The 20,193-nt window shown below is 32.1% G+C and overlaps 2 protein-coding genes across 5 annotated transcripts; both read left to right on the top strand.

The window, feature by feature from the left end:
- Positions 1-2,842: 2,842 nt before the first annotated feature.
- On the top strand, positions 2,843-14,439 carry VAD1 (GRAM domain family protein). 4 transcript variants are annotated; one of them, XM_068621467.2, is made up of 18 exons: positions 2,843-3,282; positions 3,924-3,983; positions 4,201-4,251; positions 4,414-4,479; positions 5,191-5,286; positions 5,416-5,514; positions 6,095-6,195; positions 6,283-6,446; positions 9,045-9,085; positions 9,210-9,297; positions 9,491-9,577; positions 10,061-10,115; positions 10,918-10,984; positions 12,564-12,663; positions 12,913-12,974; positions 13,077-13,116; positions 13,258-13,544; positions 14,031-14,439. In XM_068621467.2, the coding sequence occupies exons 1-18, from the start codon at positions 3,136-3,138 to the stop codon at positions 14,265-14,267; spliced, it is 1,848 nt and encodes a 615-aa protein (XP_068477568.1). In that variant the 5' UTR covers positions 2,843-3,135; the 3' UTR covers positions 14,268-14,439. The 4 variants fall into 4 exon arrangements, with proteins under 4 accessions (XP_068477568.1, XP_068477566.1, XP_068477565.1 ...); XM_068621465.2 differs by having other exon boundaries at positions 14,028-14,439; XM_068621464.2 differs by having other exon boundaries at positions 3,918-3,983.
- A 3,170-nt stretch (positions 14,440-17,609) lies between these two features.
- Positions 17,610-19,910, top strand: LOC137813628 (uncharacterized). The gene is made up of 6 exons (XM_090296055.1): positions 17,610-17,762; positions 17,865-17,923; positions 18,083-18,400; positions 18,518-19,038; positions 19,267-19,598; positions 19,788-19,910. Exons 1-6 carry the CDS (start codon positions 17,610-17,612, stop codon positions 19,908-19,910), a joined length of 1,506 nt encoding a protein of 501 aa, XP_090152181.1.
- Positions 19,911-20,193: the final 283 nt, after the last annotated feature.

Raw genomic sequence — 20,193 nt, 5'->3', positions numbered from 1 at the left:
CATAATAAAGCGTATATAAATTGTTTTTAATGTTGACTTCTAAATGATGTATGATTATTGGATGTACTGAAATAAGTCTCTCAATCTCGCAGTTGAGGGTTAAGAGAAATAAGAACAATAGTGAATTTTGACCAATAATTTTGAAGGGGGAGAAAGTAATATACTCAAATTAAACATAATTGTAATATCTAATACTCAAGTAAAACCACCAAAATTTGTAGTGTAGGCAAGGTTTTTTTCCCTCTCATAGGAGTACTTCATTATCTTCACCTTACACGTGAATAAAGGATACAAACAACTACATCTTACTTAATCATAAAAAATGCTAGTTTTATCTCTTCTCTCGGAGGAAGAAGTATCAGAAGGAATGGATTCGATGGGGGGAGTTAGGGGGACTGAGACTCCCCTGTCCCTATTAAGATCCACCACTGAACATTTACCATTATCACGAGAACAAGGATTCATTTTAGAATATCTTTTCATCCCTACATATTATGTTAATGTTTTGACTCCAAGTTCGTTGAATAACATCATTATGTTTTAGTATCCCAATGACTAATAACCCTACATTACTTAAAAGTCGAGAATAAGTACAATTTAAATCATCTTTCTCCTTAACCAACCTTCAGAGATATCTTTTAGGCTCTGTTTGGATTGAGGAGGGGATGTGTGAGGATTTGAGAGAGTGGATGTGTGAGGAAAGTGTGAAGAAAGTGAGGGTGTTTGGATTGGGGTATGTTAGGGTGGATGTGTGAGGAAAGTTTATGGGAGTTTGTGAGTGATGTGATAGTTATGATGAAATTTTAATTTTTTTAAAGGTGTGAATTGTTACTTTACAGATTAACCCTTGCCTATTTAAAAAATTAATAATAAAATGAGATGTTTTTGTTTAAAAATGAAAAACTTTCACACATTTCGTAAATTTAAAAATTATAATTAAAAAAATATATGTTAAATGTAAATATGTATAATATAAAAACTATAATTAGAAAAAAATATGTCTTCAACAAATTAAATAAAAACAGAACTTCAAGTAATAAAATTGAAAAATAAATCAAATCTTATATAAATAAAAAGATATTATTTTTTAATATTAAAAACCCTCTAGAAATAAAAAATAAAAAATACCACAACAACAAAAATATAACGTAATTAATAATAAAAAAAAATTCATAGAAAATTATTAAAATAAATTATAACTCATAAACGTAATAACTATATATAGAAATATATTAATATAAACATAAAAAAAAAATAAAAACAGAATTTTAAATAATTTCTTTAAATATTAAACATATACTATAAAATTAAAAAATAAATCACATCTTATATAAATAAAAAATTACTATTTTTTAATATTAAAATTCAACACAATAAAGCAATCTAAAAAATACAACAGTAACAAATTAACTATAGAAAAGGATTCCATAAAAAATTATAATAAAAAATAAGGATAAAAATGTATTAGTAGTACAATCCGATATAGTTCAATAATTAATTATTATTATTTTGTTTTATTAAATATTTGTGTTAATTAAATTTATTTAATAACTAATATTTATAATAAAGTGTAGTTTTTATTAATAAATTATTTAAAAGTACGTGAAAATATATTAATTATATTTTCAGTTTCTAATGAATAATTTAAGTTAGAATAAAATTATTTTAAGTGATGAATTGTTTTTAGGGATTTTTTTTAATTAAATAAATTAAATATTTAGTATAAAATAAAATGAAAAATGTTTAGTATAATCTTTTGGTGATGACCATGATCCAACCAGGTAATATTTTCAATTTTAATTAGATATAGTATATTTTTTTCTTTAAATAAAACTAAATTCAACCACATTTAATAAAATATCTGATTAGAACTTGAAAAATAGGTATCACCTGATCTACTCTAATAACTAATATATAAATGGAGGATTTTATTTAACTATATTTTTTTTTACATTGATTTATAATATTTTATAAAATAATAAACAAACTTAAAATTTCTTTAAAATTTATTATGATTTGTTTCTTCATTTTAAATATTATATATATATATTTTTTAAACATTGTAAAATAAATTTTTTAAAATACTAATACATTCAAATGAAGCATTGTGATACATTCAAATGAGGGTAAATTTGGAAATAAGGGATGCTGACATGGTTTTCCCTATGCATCTTTTCGTTCACAGGTATATCCTCTCCTTCACTTCCCTGCACATTCGTTGATCCAAACCATGAATATCCACTCACATCCTTCCTCTTGAACAGTACATCCATGAAAACAAACAGGGGTTAATGACAAAATGTTGACCTAATTCAAAGTTTCAAAGCAAACAATATTTCAAATACAGTACCTAAAAATATTATTAAAACAAACTTAAAGTCAGAATGTTTCCTGACGCTCAATTGGAGGATAAAGAAATAATTTCAAAGATGAATACTCATTTCAATTAACTTTTCATAAATATTTTTTTTTTCTTAACGTTTGAAAAATAATAAATAAAAATAATTTAAATATATTTTTCTTGAATTTCTTCCGATGAAATAACTTATTTTTACAGTCAAATACATTCAATAATAAGAATTTATTTATTTTATTAAATAAATATACTTTTAAAATAAACAGAAATATCAAGTACAATATTTATTCTCTACCTTTAATAAAGGCTTTCTTCTTTGATTTCATTAGTAATTTTGGTTTAGGCTTAAATTACATCTGACAAATAACAGCTACAAATATTAATAATTTCTAAAAGCTTAATGTATTTTTAACAACTTTAACATTAATTTATATTCTATTTCTTAATTTTTTTTCCTTTTTAACTAGCTTATTTCTCACTACAGATGGCAAATGCATAAGAGAAGAAAAATCACGTGTCGCAAGTTGTCAACATTGCCACAGCGTTAGAGAATTGACCTTTTTTTATCAGTGCACCGACGTTGACTAATAGTTCAACCCTTCTCCCAAACCATAACCAACGCAAGACTCTCAAATCAAATCATACAAAACAAAACGGTAATTTAACGACGCTTCTGCCGTACCGTCGCCGTTACTTAAAACCGTGTAAAGCCCCCCAACCACCGGCTCCCTCTTCAGATCTACCGTTCTTTTATCTCTCTCTTTCTCTTTCGCTCTTCGATGGCCTCCACGGTTGTTGCCGACGCCTCGAGGAGCGAACCACCATCGCGGTCGGTGGATCCTTCGCCGTCGTCCTCCCCCGACGTCGGTGATCGGAGCGATTCGTCCAATTCCTCGATGAACAACTTATCCGATAATGAACTTCAGGTACTCCGCTTGCTCGCTCTTGTAATCTGCGTCGCTTTCGATTCCGTGCTTGCTGCATTTGCGATTCTTCAAATTGATGCTGTGATGTGTCGTTTTTCTTCACTTGATCGAGACTTAATTGAAGTGTCGTTTAGCTCGAGTGTGGAGTTGCTCGAAACAGATAGCGAAACCTATGATTCGTGGATTTTGATGCTGTAGGATATGACTTTGCTCTCTGGAATCTTCTAATTTTTGACACATTTAACTGGAATTTATATTGCACTTAATTGAAACTTAAATGAAGTTTCGGTTAGCTGGAATGTGGAACTGTTTTGCAATGATACTTCAATTGTTGTTGCGGCTTCGGTGAGACCTATGAATTCTGGCTTTTGATTTTATAGGATGCCTTTGCTCTCTGGAATCTTCTAATTTCGACACACTTCACTTAATTGAAAATTGATGTGTACTTTAGCTTGAGTGTGGCATCGTTTGAAATAGGTCAATTTGTTGTCGCGGCTTCTGTGAAACTATGAATTGTGGCTTTTGATGTTACAGCATGGCTTTGCTCTCTGGAATCTTCTATTATTTGTCACATTTAACTGAAATATATATCTTGTTTGAAGTTCGATATGTTATCGATCACTATTTGTTTTTAGTTTCAGACTCCGGACGTATTGAAGAGTGAAGAGTATCGTCAATTGTTCCATCTTCCCCCTGAGGAAGTGAGTGATGCTCCACCTTTAATGTAGATATCTAATGTATAGTTTTGTGGTTTGTTAGTTGGTTTAGTGATCATCATCTTAGAATGAAATAGTTGGCAATCTCTATGTCTTCCACATTTGCTCATTGTTTAGTTTTTGGAGTTCTTACTTGAGAACTTACTGCAATTTGATTGCCCATTTGTTTTATTGACTTCTTATATGTTCTTATTTTCTTTAGGTCCTTATTGAAGATTTTAATTGTGCCATCCAGGAAAACTTACTTATTCAGGTAATTTTTTGGTATTAACTCACAAATACTGTGCATTATCCCTTCAATTTGAAGAATTCTACTTTATTTTGCTTGGTTGAAAATAAGTTAAAATGTATCTATGGTTTGAGCAAATATCATTTTCATTTGTTTTCCTAATGATTTATCAATTGCTTGTTGTAGGGTCATATGTATCTATTTGTGAACTTCATTTGTTTCTACTCAAACATATTTGGATACGAGACAAAGGTAAAGTTCTTAACGCAATTATCTTTTTCATTTAAACATTCTTTTTAACTCTTCATGGGAGGAATTAAATTTAAATTTACCTATAATATGTTTATAAGAATAAGATGTGTCAAGGTTATTCAATGTATATGCTTAATCTAGTATGTTGTTGACTATCTGCAAGTCTAATATATATGTATTTACTTCCCCTAAAGTAATTTGTGTTTGTCGTGTTGATTATTGTAATTTTCTCTTTAGTCATAGGAAGGATACCTAAAACACTCGAGCCTACCTCAAATTTTTATAAATTTAATTATGCTCACCTAAGTGGCTTCTGCTTTTAAATTGAGTGGCTGAATTTAGTTTTCTTCTTTAAGTTATTTTGGCAGTTGTTCACTTTCTACATACATATTAGTTATTCAAAATCACATACATATGTTACATTTAAACTGAATAACTAATACATACATGTACACATACAATCATACCAAAATACATAATCATCAAGATTCAGAAAACAAATTGGCTGCCTATTTTTGTGATAAAAAAATATATCCCATGGTATACTTTGGTTATATGAAGAGTTGGAGTTTTAGTAGATGCAATCAAATATGAATTTTAATGTGAAAACTATCTCATTTCATCACTTAGGTAACTATTATGAGCTTTTGCTAGTAGTGTTGGTTTTAATTTTCATTTTTTCTGCTTGTTGAAAATATCAATGTATTTCAGAAAGTAATACCATTACCTGAAGTCACTTGTGTAAGGAGGGCAAAGACAGCTGGGATATTTCCCAATGCCATTGAAATTCAAGCTGGAAACAGGAAGGTGTGTTGGACATGGAGTACATTTATGCAAGTTGTATTTCGATTAATTTATGTCCTTAATATTACTTTGCTATTTGTATTTTCTGTTCTATTGTGCTGCAATGTCTTAATCCACTTATTTATCTCGCAGCACTTTTTTGCATCCTTCCTATCCCGGGATGAAGCTTTTAAGATTATTAATGATGGATGGTCACGACAGGGCAATGGAGCCATAATCATGGAGCAGAAGGTATTTGCTATAGAACTCTGACTTGATACTAGATGTTTATTAGTATACAAACATTATAAATTTGTATGTTGGTAATGAGGTCGATTTTAGGAAGGAATGGCGCCCCTCTACTATAGTAAAATCCGTTGATGGATGATAATGGATCAACAGCAGGATATTGTGTGAAAAGTTTCTTGTAGGATTTTATATGTTGAATACTAATTCTTCTGTTTTTTTATTTTATGATCTCTCTTAGGTTTTCTACAATATCTGGATGAGTGTTTAACTTTTGGTCTTTTTGTCACATTGTATTCAACAAAATTGTACTGCATCATATATTTGCCAAACTAGAGTAGTAACGTAACACAGATTTTGCAATCGTTTTCATTGTTCTTTTCCTCCTGGGAATACGAGTCTGTCTTTAACAGAATGCATTGCCGAGCTGTCATGTGTTGAAAAATATTGTTCCACTAATCATTTTCAGTATTCAGTTTCTTTGGAAAATTGCATCATTTGAACATGATAAGATCTTATAATGCAAATTAATTGGTCAAAATTGCATTTCTTGTACTCTTTCTCTCATTTATTTATTTTACTGCAGGAGTCGATGTCTGAGTCTACTAGCCAAGAGAATGGATTTGTAACTGTTGAAAATGTCAACATTTCTGATATACCTGACAGTACATCAGTTTCTACTGACCTGTATGTACATGACGTGATGGCTCTTACTTTATAATTAGATTATTTTGTGTGCAACTCATTTAGCTTTTACTTGTATATGTGAACCAGGAGCCAAGATGCAAGGTCTCCATCCATTGTAGGAGATGTCCCTGTATTGGTGGGGGATTCAGAGAAGCAATGCAGTGTACAACAAGTTGCTGAACTTGAATTGAACAATGATGCCCCAAGTGAGAGTTGGAAGTGGAACGAGGAGGATATTGATGCCCCATCAAGTGAGTTTGTAATATATATGTTATATATAAGTAAATGTGTGTGTGTATAATGGATTCATGTTAAATAATAAAATATTTGTAGTCATTTAGAAATTGTTCTAATGGGAAATAACTCAATAATTTTGTTTTAAATTGTTCAAGGGATGTCCGATATAGTGATTGTGGGAAAGGTGTTTGGGTTATCAATAAAAGGAACACTTTTACTTTGCTGTTGCTTCAGTACTTTGGGTAATGATCAATTGGTTTTGATATGTGGAATGGATTTGGAATTTAGTCTGCCACTCTGCCATTGTCTTGTGGACACTTGGCTTGAATTGAATGAACAATATCATAACATTAGCTATTTAAAGAAGCTATGAAAGTTTTAAAGAACAAAAGAGGTAGATATTACAAAATTTACTTCTCTGGCTTTGTAACTTCTTCAGTATAATTTCAAATCTAGACATGATGAACCTCACTATTATGGATTGTATCTGTAATAAACATCCCCTTTCTCTTCCTGTTTCTTTTTCTTCCACCAGTATTTTCAACATTTTACATAGTTTGTGCACGAATGTTCTGTTTCCTTATCAGTCTGTTTTCAGTTTATATGCCTATATACACATACTTGTGTACACATGCACACATAATATGAATCAATTTTGCGTCAACATATAATTTTCTTTCGGACAAATTTCTCACAGTATAAACAATTGAAGCAAGGTTTCTTTCGTCCCATGCTTATAAAAATTTAGAGCATGTTTTGAACCCAATCTCAAAGTCTTAAATTAGTTTTCGACAAAAATACCAAATTATAGGAAAGTATTATTAACTGTTTGATTGCATAAATATTCTTATATAAAATTTTATTGACATTTGGTATGCAAGATCAATATGACAATTACTTATAATACAAGTTGGACGGAAGAAAATTACTTACTCTAGATTTGTTTAGGGGTGCGTGTAAAACTTTGAATATGCCACTTGACTTGTGCTTCTAGGATGTTGCTAAAGAGTGTTGAAAGGAATTATGGTACCATGTTCAGAAGATAGAAACCGAGAAGGAATATAATGAATTTTGTGTGTTGAGTACACATGAGTTTTCTTATTTATAATGAAGAAGAGATGCAATCATAAGGAGAAAATCAATATCTAATGAGAAATATTTGGTACGATATGTCCCTATCAAATCATATCATATCTCCCTATTTAGTGTAATCAAATAACATTTCTAACATATTCAAATCATATGTCTAACACCCCCCTTTAAGCTGGAGCATATGTACCATATATGCTTGTTACAAATGTCATCAACACAAGATCTCTTGAGAGATTTAGTAAATATGTCAGCCAGTTGGTTGTGAAGCTGACCGAGTAAATGTTAGGATACACATAGAGGAGGAGTTAGTCATGAGTTAGTTATTTGATTTTTAAGGTAGCGGTTAATGATTTTTAAGGTAGCGGTTAATGATTTTTAAAGTAGCAGTTAGTAATGGTTTGTAAGGTAGTGGTTAATGATTTGTAAAGTAGCGGTTAGTGGTCTTTAAATAAAGACGAACCGGTTTAGTGAAGGTGTGACATTTTTTGAATTCAGTTTGGTAGACAGGGAAAGTCCTGTGTAAAAGGAATAATCGTTTCCTTTGTGGATGTTCTGAGTGTAAAGTGCAGAAGCAATAATACAGAGATTATTCAGTAGAATTTGTGTTCTTGGTTTATCTTTGGGTGTGTTTTTCTTGGTGGAACAGTAAATCATGACAGCTAGTAGATATTTCTTAGACACGACTTTCTCTGTCAAAGTGACAATTAATCTTTAATATGCCTTGTCCTTTCAAATCATATCTTTAAGACTCCCCTCGAGGTGGAACATATGTATCATACTAGTCAAGCTTGTCAAACATGGTTAGAGGATGTGGTGGTTGCCAGAGAGAAAAAAATGAGTAAATGGCACAACAGCTGCTGAATGCTCAGAGGATGTGGTGGCTGCTGGAAAGCAAAATTGATCAAAGGACATGGCGGCTGCTGGAGATAAAACATGCTCAGAGGGTGTGGTGAGTGTCAGAGAGCAAAAGGTCATTGCACAAGAAATCAAAGAATGTGAAGAAAAATCTAAAGGAAAATCTTTGCCCTTAGTCTGCCTCTGTTTTGTTGCTCATCCTTCTGTATTTGTTTATACTTTTTTTGGGGTCTAACTCCAAAATCTGTATTCTTCTCTACCACATACCCTCTATTTCTTGTCTTATGTTCTGTTTTGGAAAACTTCATCGTCCTCCTTAAAGCAGCGGGAGTAAGAATTTGTCTTCTTTTATTAATTATAGCTATACATTTTTCTTTTCTATCTTTTATTTTTGAGAATTTATAAATATGTATATTTGGCTTGATTAATCTTATTCAGAATAGTGGTCATCTTGCTATACCTTTTTTGGGGCTGGCCTCTATGTGCCGCTATTAGGGTTTGATAACCATTGTATGCATAATGCATGTGAAAAGGAGAAACACTACGTATATTTCCAACACATATGTATGTTTCCACCACATTTATCTTGTAGCATACTGCTATTGGTTCACCTTATATGTGCAATATAATCTGATGAGATTTTGGACTTATTTTCTAATATGCAGTCGATGAAGCATTTACATGCGTTGCAGAAGAAGTGTTTCCGGTATAATCTTACTTGAATATCACTAGAACTATTTTTTACGTTTTAAGTTTTCGCTTGTTAATTTGATAAATCTTAATTTTAAAATAGTGAGATTTTCTCAAAGTTTAGGTTTTACACATTGCAGATAAAGGTTGAAGACTTCTTTAGGTACTTTTTCTCAGATGATGCTGTAAATTTTCTTGAGTCTTTTCACAAAAAATGTGGTGATAAAGGTAACCTGCATGAAACTTCTAAACCTATGCATTTTAATTGACATTTTTCATTTCTAGTATTCTTTACTATCCGCATTGTCATTTAATATTGTTTTAGGGAAGGAGTAGAATTAAGTGATGTTTTTCTCCATACATTATTGTTTCATGAGTTTTTTATCTTTTTATTTTTTTACTTTTTATTTTTTGCTTTCAGACTTTAAGTGTGGTTCGTGGCATCCTCAGGAGAAATTTGGGTATGCTCGTGAACTGTCATTTCAACATCCAATAAAAATTTATCTTGGTATGCTTCTGCTGCTTTATTTTTTATGTACATTGTATAATTCCTTGTTCTGACTTAGATTTTATTAATTTAGGAATTATTTTGTTTGCTAATTGTTTTTAGAGAACCCCCTAAAGTTCTGATAAAAAGAGTCACATAAGTTTAGCCCATCGTATTTATAGGTTGTTGATTACTCAAGAGTCATGTAAACTAATTTACATTGACATACATGTTCATGAGTTATGGAACTCTTTAATTTTATAGGCATAAGTTTGAGCATGGCATCTAAATTTTTCAACCAGCTATTAGCACAGTTATTATTGACTAAATGTATGTTTGAATAAAGCTATTAGAAACAAAAACTAATATATCCACAAGGTCACCTTTTTATAAATGGTGCAAGGCTAATTGAAGAACTTTGGAACTAAATGTGCAAGGCTAGCTAAAAATGTTGGCCATTCTCCTACCTATTTGCTGGTGGACATGACTATGTTGCTTTTTCAGGAGCAAAATTTGGTGGCTGCCATGAGGTCCAGAAATTTCGTGTTTATAAGAACAGGTTTTTTCAATTACCTTCTTTTATCTCAATCTATTTATGTTTTACATGAATTCATCTTCTGCTCTCAATGCAATTTTTTAAGGTAAAGTTTTCAGGGAGCTTCTAACAAAAAGGAAGCTAGATAGAGGATAATTGTGGGGATGGATGTCCCCAGTGTTTACTTAAGGGTGTTGTGGGGTGGGTTGGATAACGCAATGAAATGTAGCAATAGCATATTTTCCTGTTGTATTGGCAGGCTTTAAGTGGGAGAAGCTTTGAGAATAAGTAATGATAAATGGTGGTGAGATAGGCGGGAAGAAAATGTCCCTGGCACTGTTTGGTGTAGCCTGGATAAAGCTGTGGTAGTGCCAGAGTTTACGCAGTTGATAGAAATGGAATTTTTTGGGTTCTGTGAGTTGCTTGCTTTTTAAGAACTTTTGGGATTGGGAGGTGGGTGTATACAGGAGAGAAGGGATATTTTTATTCAATTGATCAATTTAATTGTTTCAAATCAAGCATTGTAAGTTTGGAACGGTGTAGTAGCAAACAAGTAGAAGCTTGTTGGCGGCTTGTTTACTTTGTTTTAATTTTTCTAATCTCGGATGATAAAACCTGGGTAGGACTTGGGAGTGTTGATGCTTTTATTATGTTATGTGGAAGAGTAAAAATAATTGCTTTTGCTTCTATTGTGCATTTTATTATTCCCTTTATCTATTTTCTTGTGTTCTTTATATGTATTATTTATTCTAAAATTTAGTTACTGCATTGAAATAACGTGTTCTTCAAGTGTTTCTAACGTGTTCTTGTCTTGACATTTCATCAGTCATTTGGTTGTAGAGACATCTCAAGAAGTCAGTGATGTACCTTATGCAGATTATTTCCGTGTTGAGGTACAATTTTTCTTGAAACAATAAATCTATAATGCACATGTGCTTTTAAGTAATTTTATTTTTTGACTGTATAATTTTTTAATTAAATATTTCTTGGGTTACATTGTTCGAAAAAAAGTAAAGTTTATTAGAGGGGAGGGGGAATTTATTGAGATTAAGGACTAAATATCTCTTCAACAGAGGAACAAATAGAAAAAAAAGGAGTGAAATACCATCAACACAAAAGTTTTCAATCATAAACCAATTATCTCTCAAGGTTAATTTAGGGGCAGACACCTGAATGGTTTATATTGCATGGGCCCACCTACTTTATACTGAAAGGCAGAAAGTCTGGAATGTCCAGACTGTCCAACAATTAGGATCTGTGATATCATCTATTTTCCGAAATACCCAATATTGTATTTTTACTATAACTGAACATAGTAAGCGATATGTTCATTGAAATCTACACAAAAGGTTCAGCACTTCCATCTACTCCCTACTTTTTAGGAAATTTCTTTAACAATTTAAAATCATTTTACTTTCACTTTTATTTTCAAAATTACAAATTTTCATGCCCTATTTTCTCCACGTATATTATGTCCTTTTTGGCACTTCCAATAGTATTTGTAAGGGAGATTCCCAAGAAAAAACGTGTGCACAGCAACAACGTGAAGTCAGACAGACTTATCGCTCGGCAAATAAAGAGGAAGTCCTTAATAATACAAGCATTTCCTTTCTAATCGAATACTCTAAAAAATTGCTTCGATAGTCAATTGCTATAACAAAGGTTTACTCACAACCTTCATGAACTGATCCACAGAAACTGGTCCAAATTCGTGGGACACTAATGATTCATTGAACACAACAAAAGTCTTTTACCCACAGGTTGGGTCTGTCAAAACCTAATATTTGGAGATCTGTTTAGATAATATTTACTAGATTTATGCTCTTACCCATGAACAGAAGCTGTGTTTGCAATTAAAATCTGTAACCACCTAGTCACACAGCAGCAATCAGTAGGACGACTTTTAAATTACCTAAAAAAATTTCTTATTTGTTCAATAGTTCGCTACAATGAACTGTACATTAGAATTAGGCACTGCTTTTTGGAAAATCATTTGCACATTTTACTGACAGTGGTGAAAGTGGTATTCAAAGGGCTGGTATTATGTCATTTTTAAATATAGTGGTCACTTTAGGGAGCAGGTTTCAAACTTTATTCCATTTTACATTTCTTGACGTCTAACCGAATGAGTTTGACTAATGTTTGGTGATACTGTTCCAGTATAATCTCTGGTATTGTATTTAATGTTGGATTTTATGCTCTTGAGACATTAGGGTACCTGAACGTGCATTTTATGTTTTCACTTCATTAGTTAAACAAGTTCTAAATGTTTCAATTTTGAGTAAATCAAATCATGTAGTTAAAATATTACTTTTTCATTACCTAACTTGGGACCCAATCAGGTTGTTATTATTGAGCTTTATTTTATTTATGGTTTTCTTTTAGTTCTCTGTTTAGTAATTTCATTATTAATTATGTTTCCCTATGAATTAACAGTTTTTACTCATGCATGGTTTCTTTGTGAGTTACTAGGGGCTGTGGAATGTAGAGAGAGACAAGGATGAATCAAAAGAATGCTGCATTATGCGCGTATTTGTGAATGTGGCGTTTTCTAAAAAAACTATTTGGAAAGGTGTGGGTGAAATTCTGATGTCTGTAACAAGAGATATTCAATATTGATAATATTTTTCTCAAGTTTTTTATTTTGATATTCTAATTTATTCCTAGTTATAGACATTAGCATAATGAATCACAGGAGTTTGTTCAATAAAATCATCTGCCTCCCCCTAAACATAGTTTGAATTTCTTTGGTATTTGTTTTTCTATTATCATTTTCATGAACTTGAAATTTCTTTGATTCCATGTAAATGAACAATCACAGGAAAAATCGTACAATCAACAGTTGAAGAATGTCGTGATGCTTATGCGACATGGATGAACATGGTATTCTTGTCTTTTTGCTGTTGTTTTTATTATAAGCATTTTGTTTTGCTTCTGGTGCAAGCTTTCTTTTGAATGTCCATTTGAGAATGTATGATATTTCAGGCACATGAAATATTGAAGGGGAAGAATCTTGAAAAACAAGGTTTGGTTTTTAAAATTTCTCTATCTTCAAAAAATTTGGAGTTCCTTCTGGGTTCCATACAACACTATGTCCAGTGAAATGTTCTATTTTTTGAGGAGTTATAGTTTAATGTTTCTGAAAGTGGTTCTGCTGTTGCTGTAGGTCAAAACGGTGAAATGAATTTAGATAGAGAAGTTAAGACTGGACAATCTTCAGAAGGGTCACAGGAGCAAAGTAACATTACAAAGAAGATACTACCTACATCCAATGCCTTGGATGCTACTACTACTACCCACGATGTAGGCTCTCACTTGCAGGGGAATTTCACCGAACCATCATCTGTTCCATTGTTTATACAGTTTATGACAAAACTCAGATCATCCTTGAAAAGTCATAACAATCTTTCTCTGCTTCTTGTCATTATTATCGCCCTGATTTTCTTCATTCAGGTGTGTGCTTTAAACCTGATCTTTAGATACATTTATTTTTTTCTCATTATGTAAATAAAACTGTCAGGGTTCTTGGACTTGCAGACTTGTGTGTTTCTACAAACTAAAAGTGTTAAAAAAATTGCAGCTACTGGCATCAAATTGCTTGAGTTCGCATTCTGTCACTTCAGTTGTGTGACTGCTCAATCAAATTGTTCCAGCCCTATATTTTTCACATGACAAAACCGAATTTCAGGAACCTAAAATTCGTATTTCAGCTCTTGAGTAACAATGATTTAATAGAATCATCCGCCTCCTCAATTCTCAAGTTTTCTCTGGAAGCATTTTTGTTGGTCTTTAATGCTTTGGTTACTAGTTTTTTTATCTTTTTTTTTGAATTTCAATCTTGTAACATTTTGGATTTAATGGTATGGCGTGTCTAAAGATTTATGTTTCAACATAATTCCAAGTCAACTAATACTGAAAACCTTTTATTCTCTGCAGCAGTTTAGCATACTTGTGCTATTGGCAAGACCTCAACACGTACACATGAACACTCCTGTAGAGTTCATGAATACGATGAACAATGGCATGACTAGAAATCCTTCAGACATAGCGTGGATGGAGAAAAGAATTCATCACCTTAAAGACGAGATGTACATGGTTGAGAGTAGGCTTGAAAGGATGCGGTATGAACATTCAGTTTTGAAAAAACAACTAAAGGACCTAGAACAACACAAGTAGCTACATAATTTCATTGTTGAATCATATCATATCTCTCTCCATAACATCTTTTTGTATATATGCATGTTATATATGAATATGTCATTTAAATTTCGTAAATTCATTCTTCCTTGTTGTAAATGAGGATGTTGTGTTCTACCCAAAGTAAAAGAAAAGAAGAATTTGTGATTTATGGGTTGTTTGCCAGTATCCGAAAATAATATTAATACAATACGCCACTATTGTAATTTTGAGGTTAAATTGCACCTTGTGTTTCTTTAAGTTTGATTGCCATTTTGGTCGGCTTGATATTTTTCAGTTGTTTAAAATCCAGTCTCTTGCGTCAATTTAATTGAAGGGTAAAATGACATCGACCTGTATAGAAAAATGTATAAAATATTTTACTACAAATAAAGAAGAAAACAATGCTCAAAATGAGAACTTAAATTCTGTTTGATTGTTAATTTACATTAATTAATGTTATGTCATCTGTTCTCAATATTTAGTAATTATTGAGGAGGAATGCAATTGATTTTTTATAACTAGAAAAGCACAAAATTAATGCCCATTAATCTAGAGGAACTAGGATTGCACGTAAATGTAATAATAGAATCAAAATTACTTGCTCAGAACAGAATATATAGACACGTGAAGATATATTTTTAAAGGTTTGTTTGGATAAATTATTTATCTCTGAGATTAAAATAACGTTTTAAACTATGCCACGCGTCCTAAAATTACTGTTCAATTAAAGAGAAGCATGAGTTAAAATTGTGTACATGATAACATGAGTTATAAATTTATATTGTGATAAAAAAATTAATAAATAGAAGAAATCTGATAGCTGATGTAATAAATATGTGATTTTTATTTATATTATTTTATTGTTCTTATCACTATAATAACTCAAAAAATAATATCTAATTATTATAATACATGTGTTTACTCGTTTTTTTACAAACTTGGAGTATTTTAAAACATTCATTTTATAAGATTACCACTTATAAAAATACAAACATCTACCATATAAAGTTTAAAACATTTTAAAGCCTTTTAGGACCTCTTACACCTGTATGATCATCTACTCGTGTCTATATTACAGTTATTGTAGTTCACAACACAATAAGAAAAACAATGATAAATTACTGAAAATAAAATTTTTATAATATTCACAATTTTCTTCAAATTAAATTACATGAATCAATTTCAGAACTTTTCAATTTTCTTCAAATTCAAACATAGAACAATCACATAGATCTCACAAGTATTTACACATCCAGGATATTCAACAAACATGATAACATTTGACGCCTTCTGGAAGACCCGTAACACCTGATCCAAAGATTATTAGCGAATTCAACAGAAATGATCGTGATAAGTTCAATAAAACCTAAGTCGTGCATCTCATATGTTACGGTGTGCATGAACTTAGTCTATAAGACTTAGATCATTAGTGAAACTCGGAGATCTCTGTTACCACATAGGCATCAATACTTAATACACATACAAACATCAGTCCATACATTATCTCAAATGTATGAATTTAATTTCATTACATGTTCATTATACATTAATATAAAAAAATACTTAAATACTAAACCATCAAAATCTAATATTTTAAAGTTTAAATAATATATAAACAAATAACACAATATATACATGTTCCTTCCATATTAAGATCTTCTATCCTATTCTAGGGTGTTATTAAAATTAAATTTAGCTCATCTTATCTTAATTGTTTGTTTTCTACGCAATCTTTAAAATTTTAGCGTCTCCGATAAATTTTAAAATATAAAGGTTTAATGCAAATTATCCAAATAGATCAGAAATTTAGTATACAATAGAATAAGTTGGGAGAATTAATTTTCTCTACTGATCTCACTAAGATTGACGACTAAATCTTAGAGAAAAAACAAAGAATAAGGGATCTTTAAGATAAAAATGAATTTACTCTGTTTAAAATTTGATCGGGTAAAAATGTTCTTTAGTTCCTCAACTGCAGTTTAGTGCAATCAGATTTCAAAATAGATGAAAACTGAAAAAGGAAATTAAGAGAGAGAAAGAGAGGGAAATGCAGGTGTGTGGCTCTCTTTATTTTGTTTTACGCGCCGTTACAATTAGAGATTTGACATTTGGTGAATATATTTTTCAGTGGTTTTATTAGAGATTTGGCTAATATTACCCATTCAATTATTCATTAAAATTAGCGTATCTTCCAACTTAACTTTTATAAGACACAACAATTTTTATTAAAAATAACAAACTATACGCAGGATAAAAATATTTTAATATTTTAGGTTCACTTTTTTTATATAAAGTTTTCCGGTGAACCAGTTTCCTATCAGTGCTGATTGATTTTTAGAATAATTTTACAGATTTAACATTATTCCACTGGTTTGATACATATTTTATAAATCATCAATTCTATAGAACAACCAAATCAAACAGGAAATCGATTCCCAATTAAATTGGTCGAATTGACTAAAAAACACATGAATTAAAAAGAACTTCACATAATTTAGTGAAAAAGAATACACTTATTTATCCAAATCAATCAACCATGTCTGTTTTTTGTGGTTTTAGTTCAACGATACTACTGTTGCATGTCGTGACGTATATGAACTATTTTCTTAAAACTAAAAAACACTTTTAGAAAATAGAAATTGAACATCATTATATATTTTTTTTTCTGCTTCCAAACGCACCCTAGTCCCTAACATGGGAGGAATAACCTACACTAATTTCTACATATGGGCCTCCCAAAACCTAATAACTTTCTAAAAATGTTATGGCAATTGCTTCCTGCACCCGATCAATTGTGATTGGCACCCGACACATTTTTTAAAATCCAAAAATGCCCTTGTCTTTTTCATTTATGAAAACATTGAATGGTGAGGAAGAAGAAGTTCATGAATGTGTGAAGCTTTGGTTTGAGCTGCAAAAGAGAAGGTTGTGCTTCGTTCATTGTTGCTAAGTTGAGTGTAAGCTTCGTTTGGCAAGTTAATGAGGTAAGTAATCCATTTTCGTTCGTTTTTGGTTATTTTCTCGAGCTCAGCTGGTCCCGGATATCGGAATCCAGAATTCAAATTTTCTGCCTACGGATATTAATATCCGGAAGTCAAAATTTTGTATACGGATAATAATATCCGGAACTAGGATTTGCCTACGGACGCTGATATCCGTAGTTCATATTTGCCTTACGGATGAAAATATTCGGAACTAGTATTTGCCTTACGGATGCAAATATCCGTAGTTCATAATATTGCCTTACGGATATATATATCCGGAAGTTAACTGTTGATATTTTTTTGGTTATGGATTAATTTATCCGGAAGTGAAGTGTTCATTTTTTTCAGGAACCGAATGGATACAACAAAGTCATACATGGGAGTTTTAGGGGAGATTGATGTGTGGGATGGATTAGATGATGTTGATCTGGAGCAGTCAACAAGTTATAACGCATTAGATAATGAACACAGGGCACATGAATGTAGTGAGGCATTTTCTACAAATGAGGTATGGTCAATGTTGGGTTGTGAATGTTTTTTATATGAATTATTTTTAAATTTGGCATGATGATCAAGATGTTCTTTTAAATTTTTAAGAATGTTATTGTAGGTATTTCGTGATCGAGATGAGCTGTTAGATTGGGCGAGAAGTGTTGGCTATAGTTATGGGTTTGTCATTGTTATATAAAGGTCAAATACATGGACGGGCCAACGAGGAAGGATGACCTATGTATTGTTAGGTTGTGAGAGAGGAGGTAAATACAGACGGTATAAAAAAGAAGTAGATGTCAGTCAAACTGGAAGTAGGAAGTGTGAGTGTCCTTTCAGATTGCGAGGCAAACCAGTCAAAGGTGGTCAAGGGTGGAAGGTTGAATTAATTTGTGGTTCTCACAATCATGACTTGGCAGAGACAATGGTGGGTCATCCCTATGCTGGAAGGTTAAGTATAGAGGAAAAGGTTATGGTTGAGGATATGAGTAAAACTGCGGTGAAGCCAAGAAATATTTTACTAACCATGAAAGAGAGAAATGAGAAGAATGTGACAACGATTAAGCAGGTTTATAATGCAATCACTGTTCACCGAAGATCACAACGAGGTCACAGAACAGAAATGCAACAACTGATGTTGTTACTAGAGCGAGACAGGTACGTGCATTGGTGTAGGTGCGATGAGGTCTCTAATATTGTGCAAGATATATTTTGGACACACCCAGATTCAGTAAAATTGGTGAACTCATTTAACATTGTCATATTAATGGATAGTACGTACAAGACGAACAAGTATAAGATGCCGTTACTTGAGGTTGTTGGGATTACGTCTACAGGTTTGACTTTCTCCGTTGCATTTTGTTTACTAGCAGCAGAAAAGGAAAATAATTTTTTTTGGGCCCTTGACAGACTTAAAGGGTTGTTTTTAAGAGTTGATTCATGCCCTAGGGTGGTGGTATGTGATAGAGATGTTGCTTTAATGAATGCAATTAGAATGGTGTTTCCTGAAGCTTATAATTTGCTATGTCGGTTTCACATTGATAAAAATGTGAAAGCAAAATGTAAAATGTTGGTGCATCCAAGAGAGGCATGGGATCAAGTAATGGAAGTGTGGGGATCTGTTGTGGATTGTGATATTGTTGAGGCCTTTGAAGATCGTGTCAATGCTCTTCGAGTTGTTTGTTCTCCATGGCCTATATTTGTTGATTATGTGATGGATACATGGTTACGTCCACATAAAGAAAAATTTGTCAAGGCATGGATAGATAAGGTGATGCACTTAGGAAACACAACAAGTAACAGAGTTGAGGCGACACACTGGAGCCTAAAGAGAGTTCTTCAGAATTCGATGGGGGATTTATGTTTCTGCTGGGATTCCATCAATAAGATGATTATTTTATAACATAATGCAATCAAAGATTCATTCCAAAAGAGTTTGCATGTGGTTGGACATCGGTTCAAGGTTACAGCTTACAAAAAATTGTTAGGTTTTGTGTCTAAATATGCTTTGAACCTTATTTCAGAAGAACTTGATAGGGTTAAATCAGTGGGGTTTGATAAAAGTAGGTGTGGATGTAGTCTTACATGTACTCATAGTCTTCCTTGTGCGTGTCAATTGGCTTCATTTGGTGTTGGTAGCATACCACTTAAATCAGTACATGTGATGTGGACTCGTTTAAGTTTTGAAGACATTGCTACTGAACAATCTTCATCTGAGTTGTCAATTGATAAAGAGTTTGAGGTCATCGCGAAGCGGTTTAAAGAGTTGGATGTTGCAGGTAAGGTTAACATCAAGAGTAAATTGCAGGATATTGCCTTTCCAGAGAAAACATCTATTTACGCACCAGATCATAAGGTGAAAACAAAAGGTGCTGTAAAGATATCTCGTCCTACCAAATTCATGAGATCAACTAAGCGAATCCCTTCTTATTTTGAACATGTGGATTTCTTACACTCACAACATGATAGTTGTGCAAGCAAAAAATCTAATGAAGAAAGCTTACCATAAATTGTACCAGCAAAATGTATTCCTTTCCTTGATCAGTTCCCTGTAGGGTATCATCCATATATTGTTGATGTTGTTGACGTTAGGGCTGATGGCCATTGTGGCTACCGTGCTGTTGCTGCCCAATTGGGAATGGGAGAGGAGTCATGGGCTGTTGTTTGAATGAATTTGTTAAAAGAACTAAGTGAATGGAGACAAGAATATGTTCAACTCTTTGGTGGTGATGATAGATATGAATACTTGAAGAAGTCACTTCTAGTGGAACACATGTCTATGGTACCAACCACTAAAACCATTTCATTTTTACATTGCATTTCTTTATTTAACTTTGTTTGTCAATTGTACTTGCAGGTAGGAACAGATAAGTGGATGACAATTCCAGACATGGGATATGTTATTGCAAATCGGTATAATGTCATTCTTGTTTCTTTGTCCATGTTACAAT

The sequence above is a fragment of the Phaseolus vulgaris genome, chromosome 10, assembly GCF_051622355.1.
Source record: "Phaseolus vulgaris cultivar YP4 chromosome 10, ASM5162235v1, whole genome shotgun sequence".
In the NCBI taxonomy this organism is placed as follows: domain Eukaryota; kingdom Viridiplantae; phylum Streptophyta; class Magnoliopsida; order Fabales; family Fabaceae; genus Phaseolus; species Phaseolus vulgaris.
Note: the sequence above shows the minus strand (reverse complement) of the source record. Positions and strands in the feature narration are given on the sequence as shown.

Excerpts from the sequence above, each read along its gene's own strand:
- VAD1 (XM_068621463.2), top strand. The coding sequence starts at position 3,136 with ATGGCCTCCACGGTTGTTGCCGACGCCTCGAGGAGCGAACCACCATCG. Across the intron at positions 4,252-4,413 it reads AGGAAAACTTACTTATTCAG|GGTCATATGTATCTATTTGT; the intron begins GTAATTTTTTGG and ends TGCTTGTTGTAG. Across the intron at positions 6,447-9,044 it reads GGATATTGATGCCCCATCAA|TCGATGAAGCATTTACATGC; the intron begins GTGAGTTTGTAA and ends TCTAATATGCAG.
- LOC137813628 (XM_090296055.1), top strand. The coding sequence starts at position 17,610 with ATGGATACAACAAAGTCATACATGGGAGTTTTAGGGGAGATTGATGTG. Across the intron at positions 18,401-18,517 it reads TTGTTACTAGAGCGAGACAG|TACGTACAAGACGAACAAGT; the intron begins GTACGTGCATTG and ends ATTAATGGATAG. Across the intron at positions 19,599-19,787 it reads TTTACGCACCAGATCATAAG|TTCCCTGTAGGGTATCATCC; the intron begins GTGAAAACAAAA and ends TTCCTTGATCAG.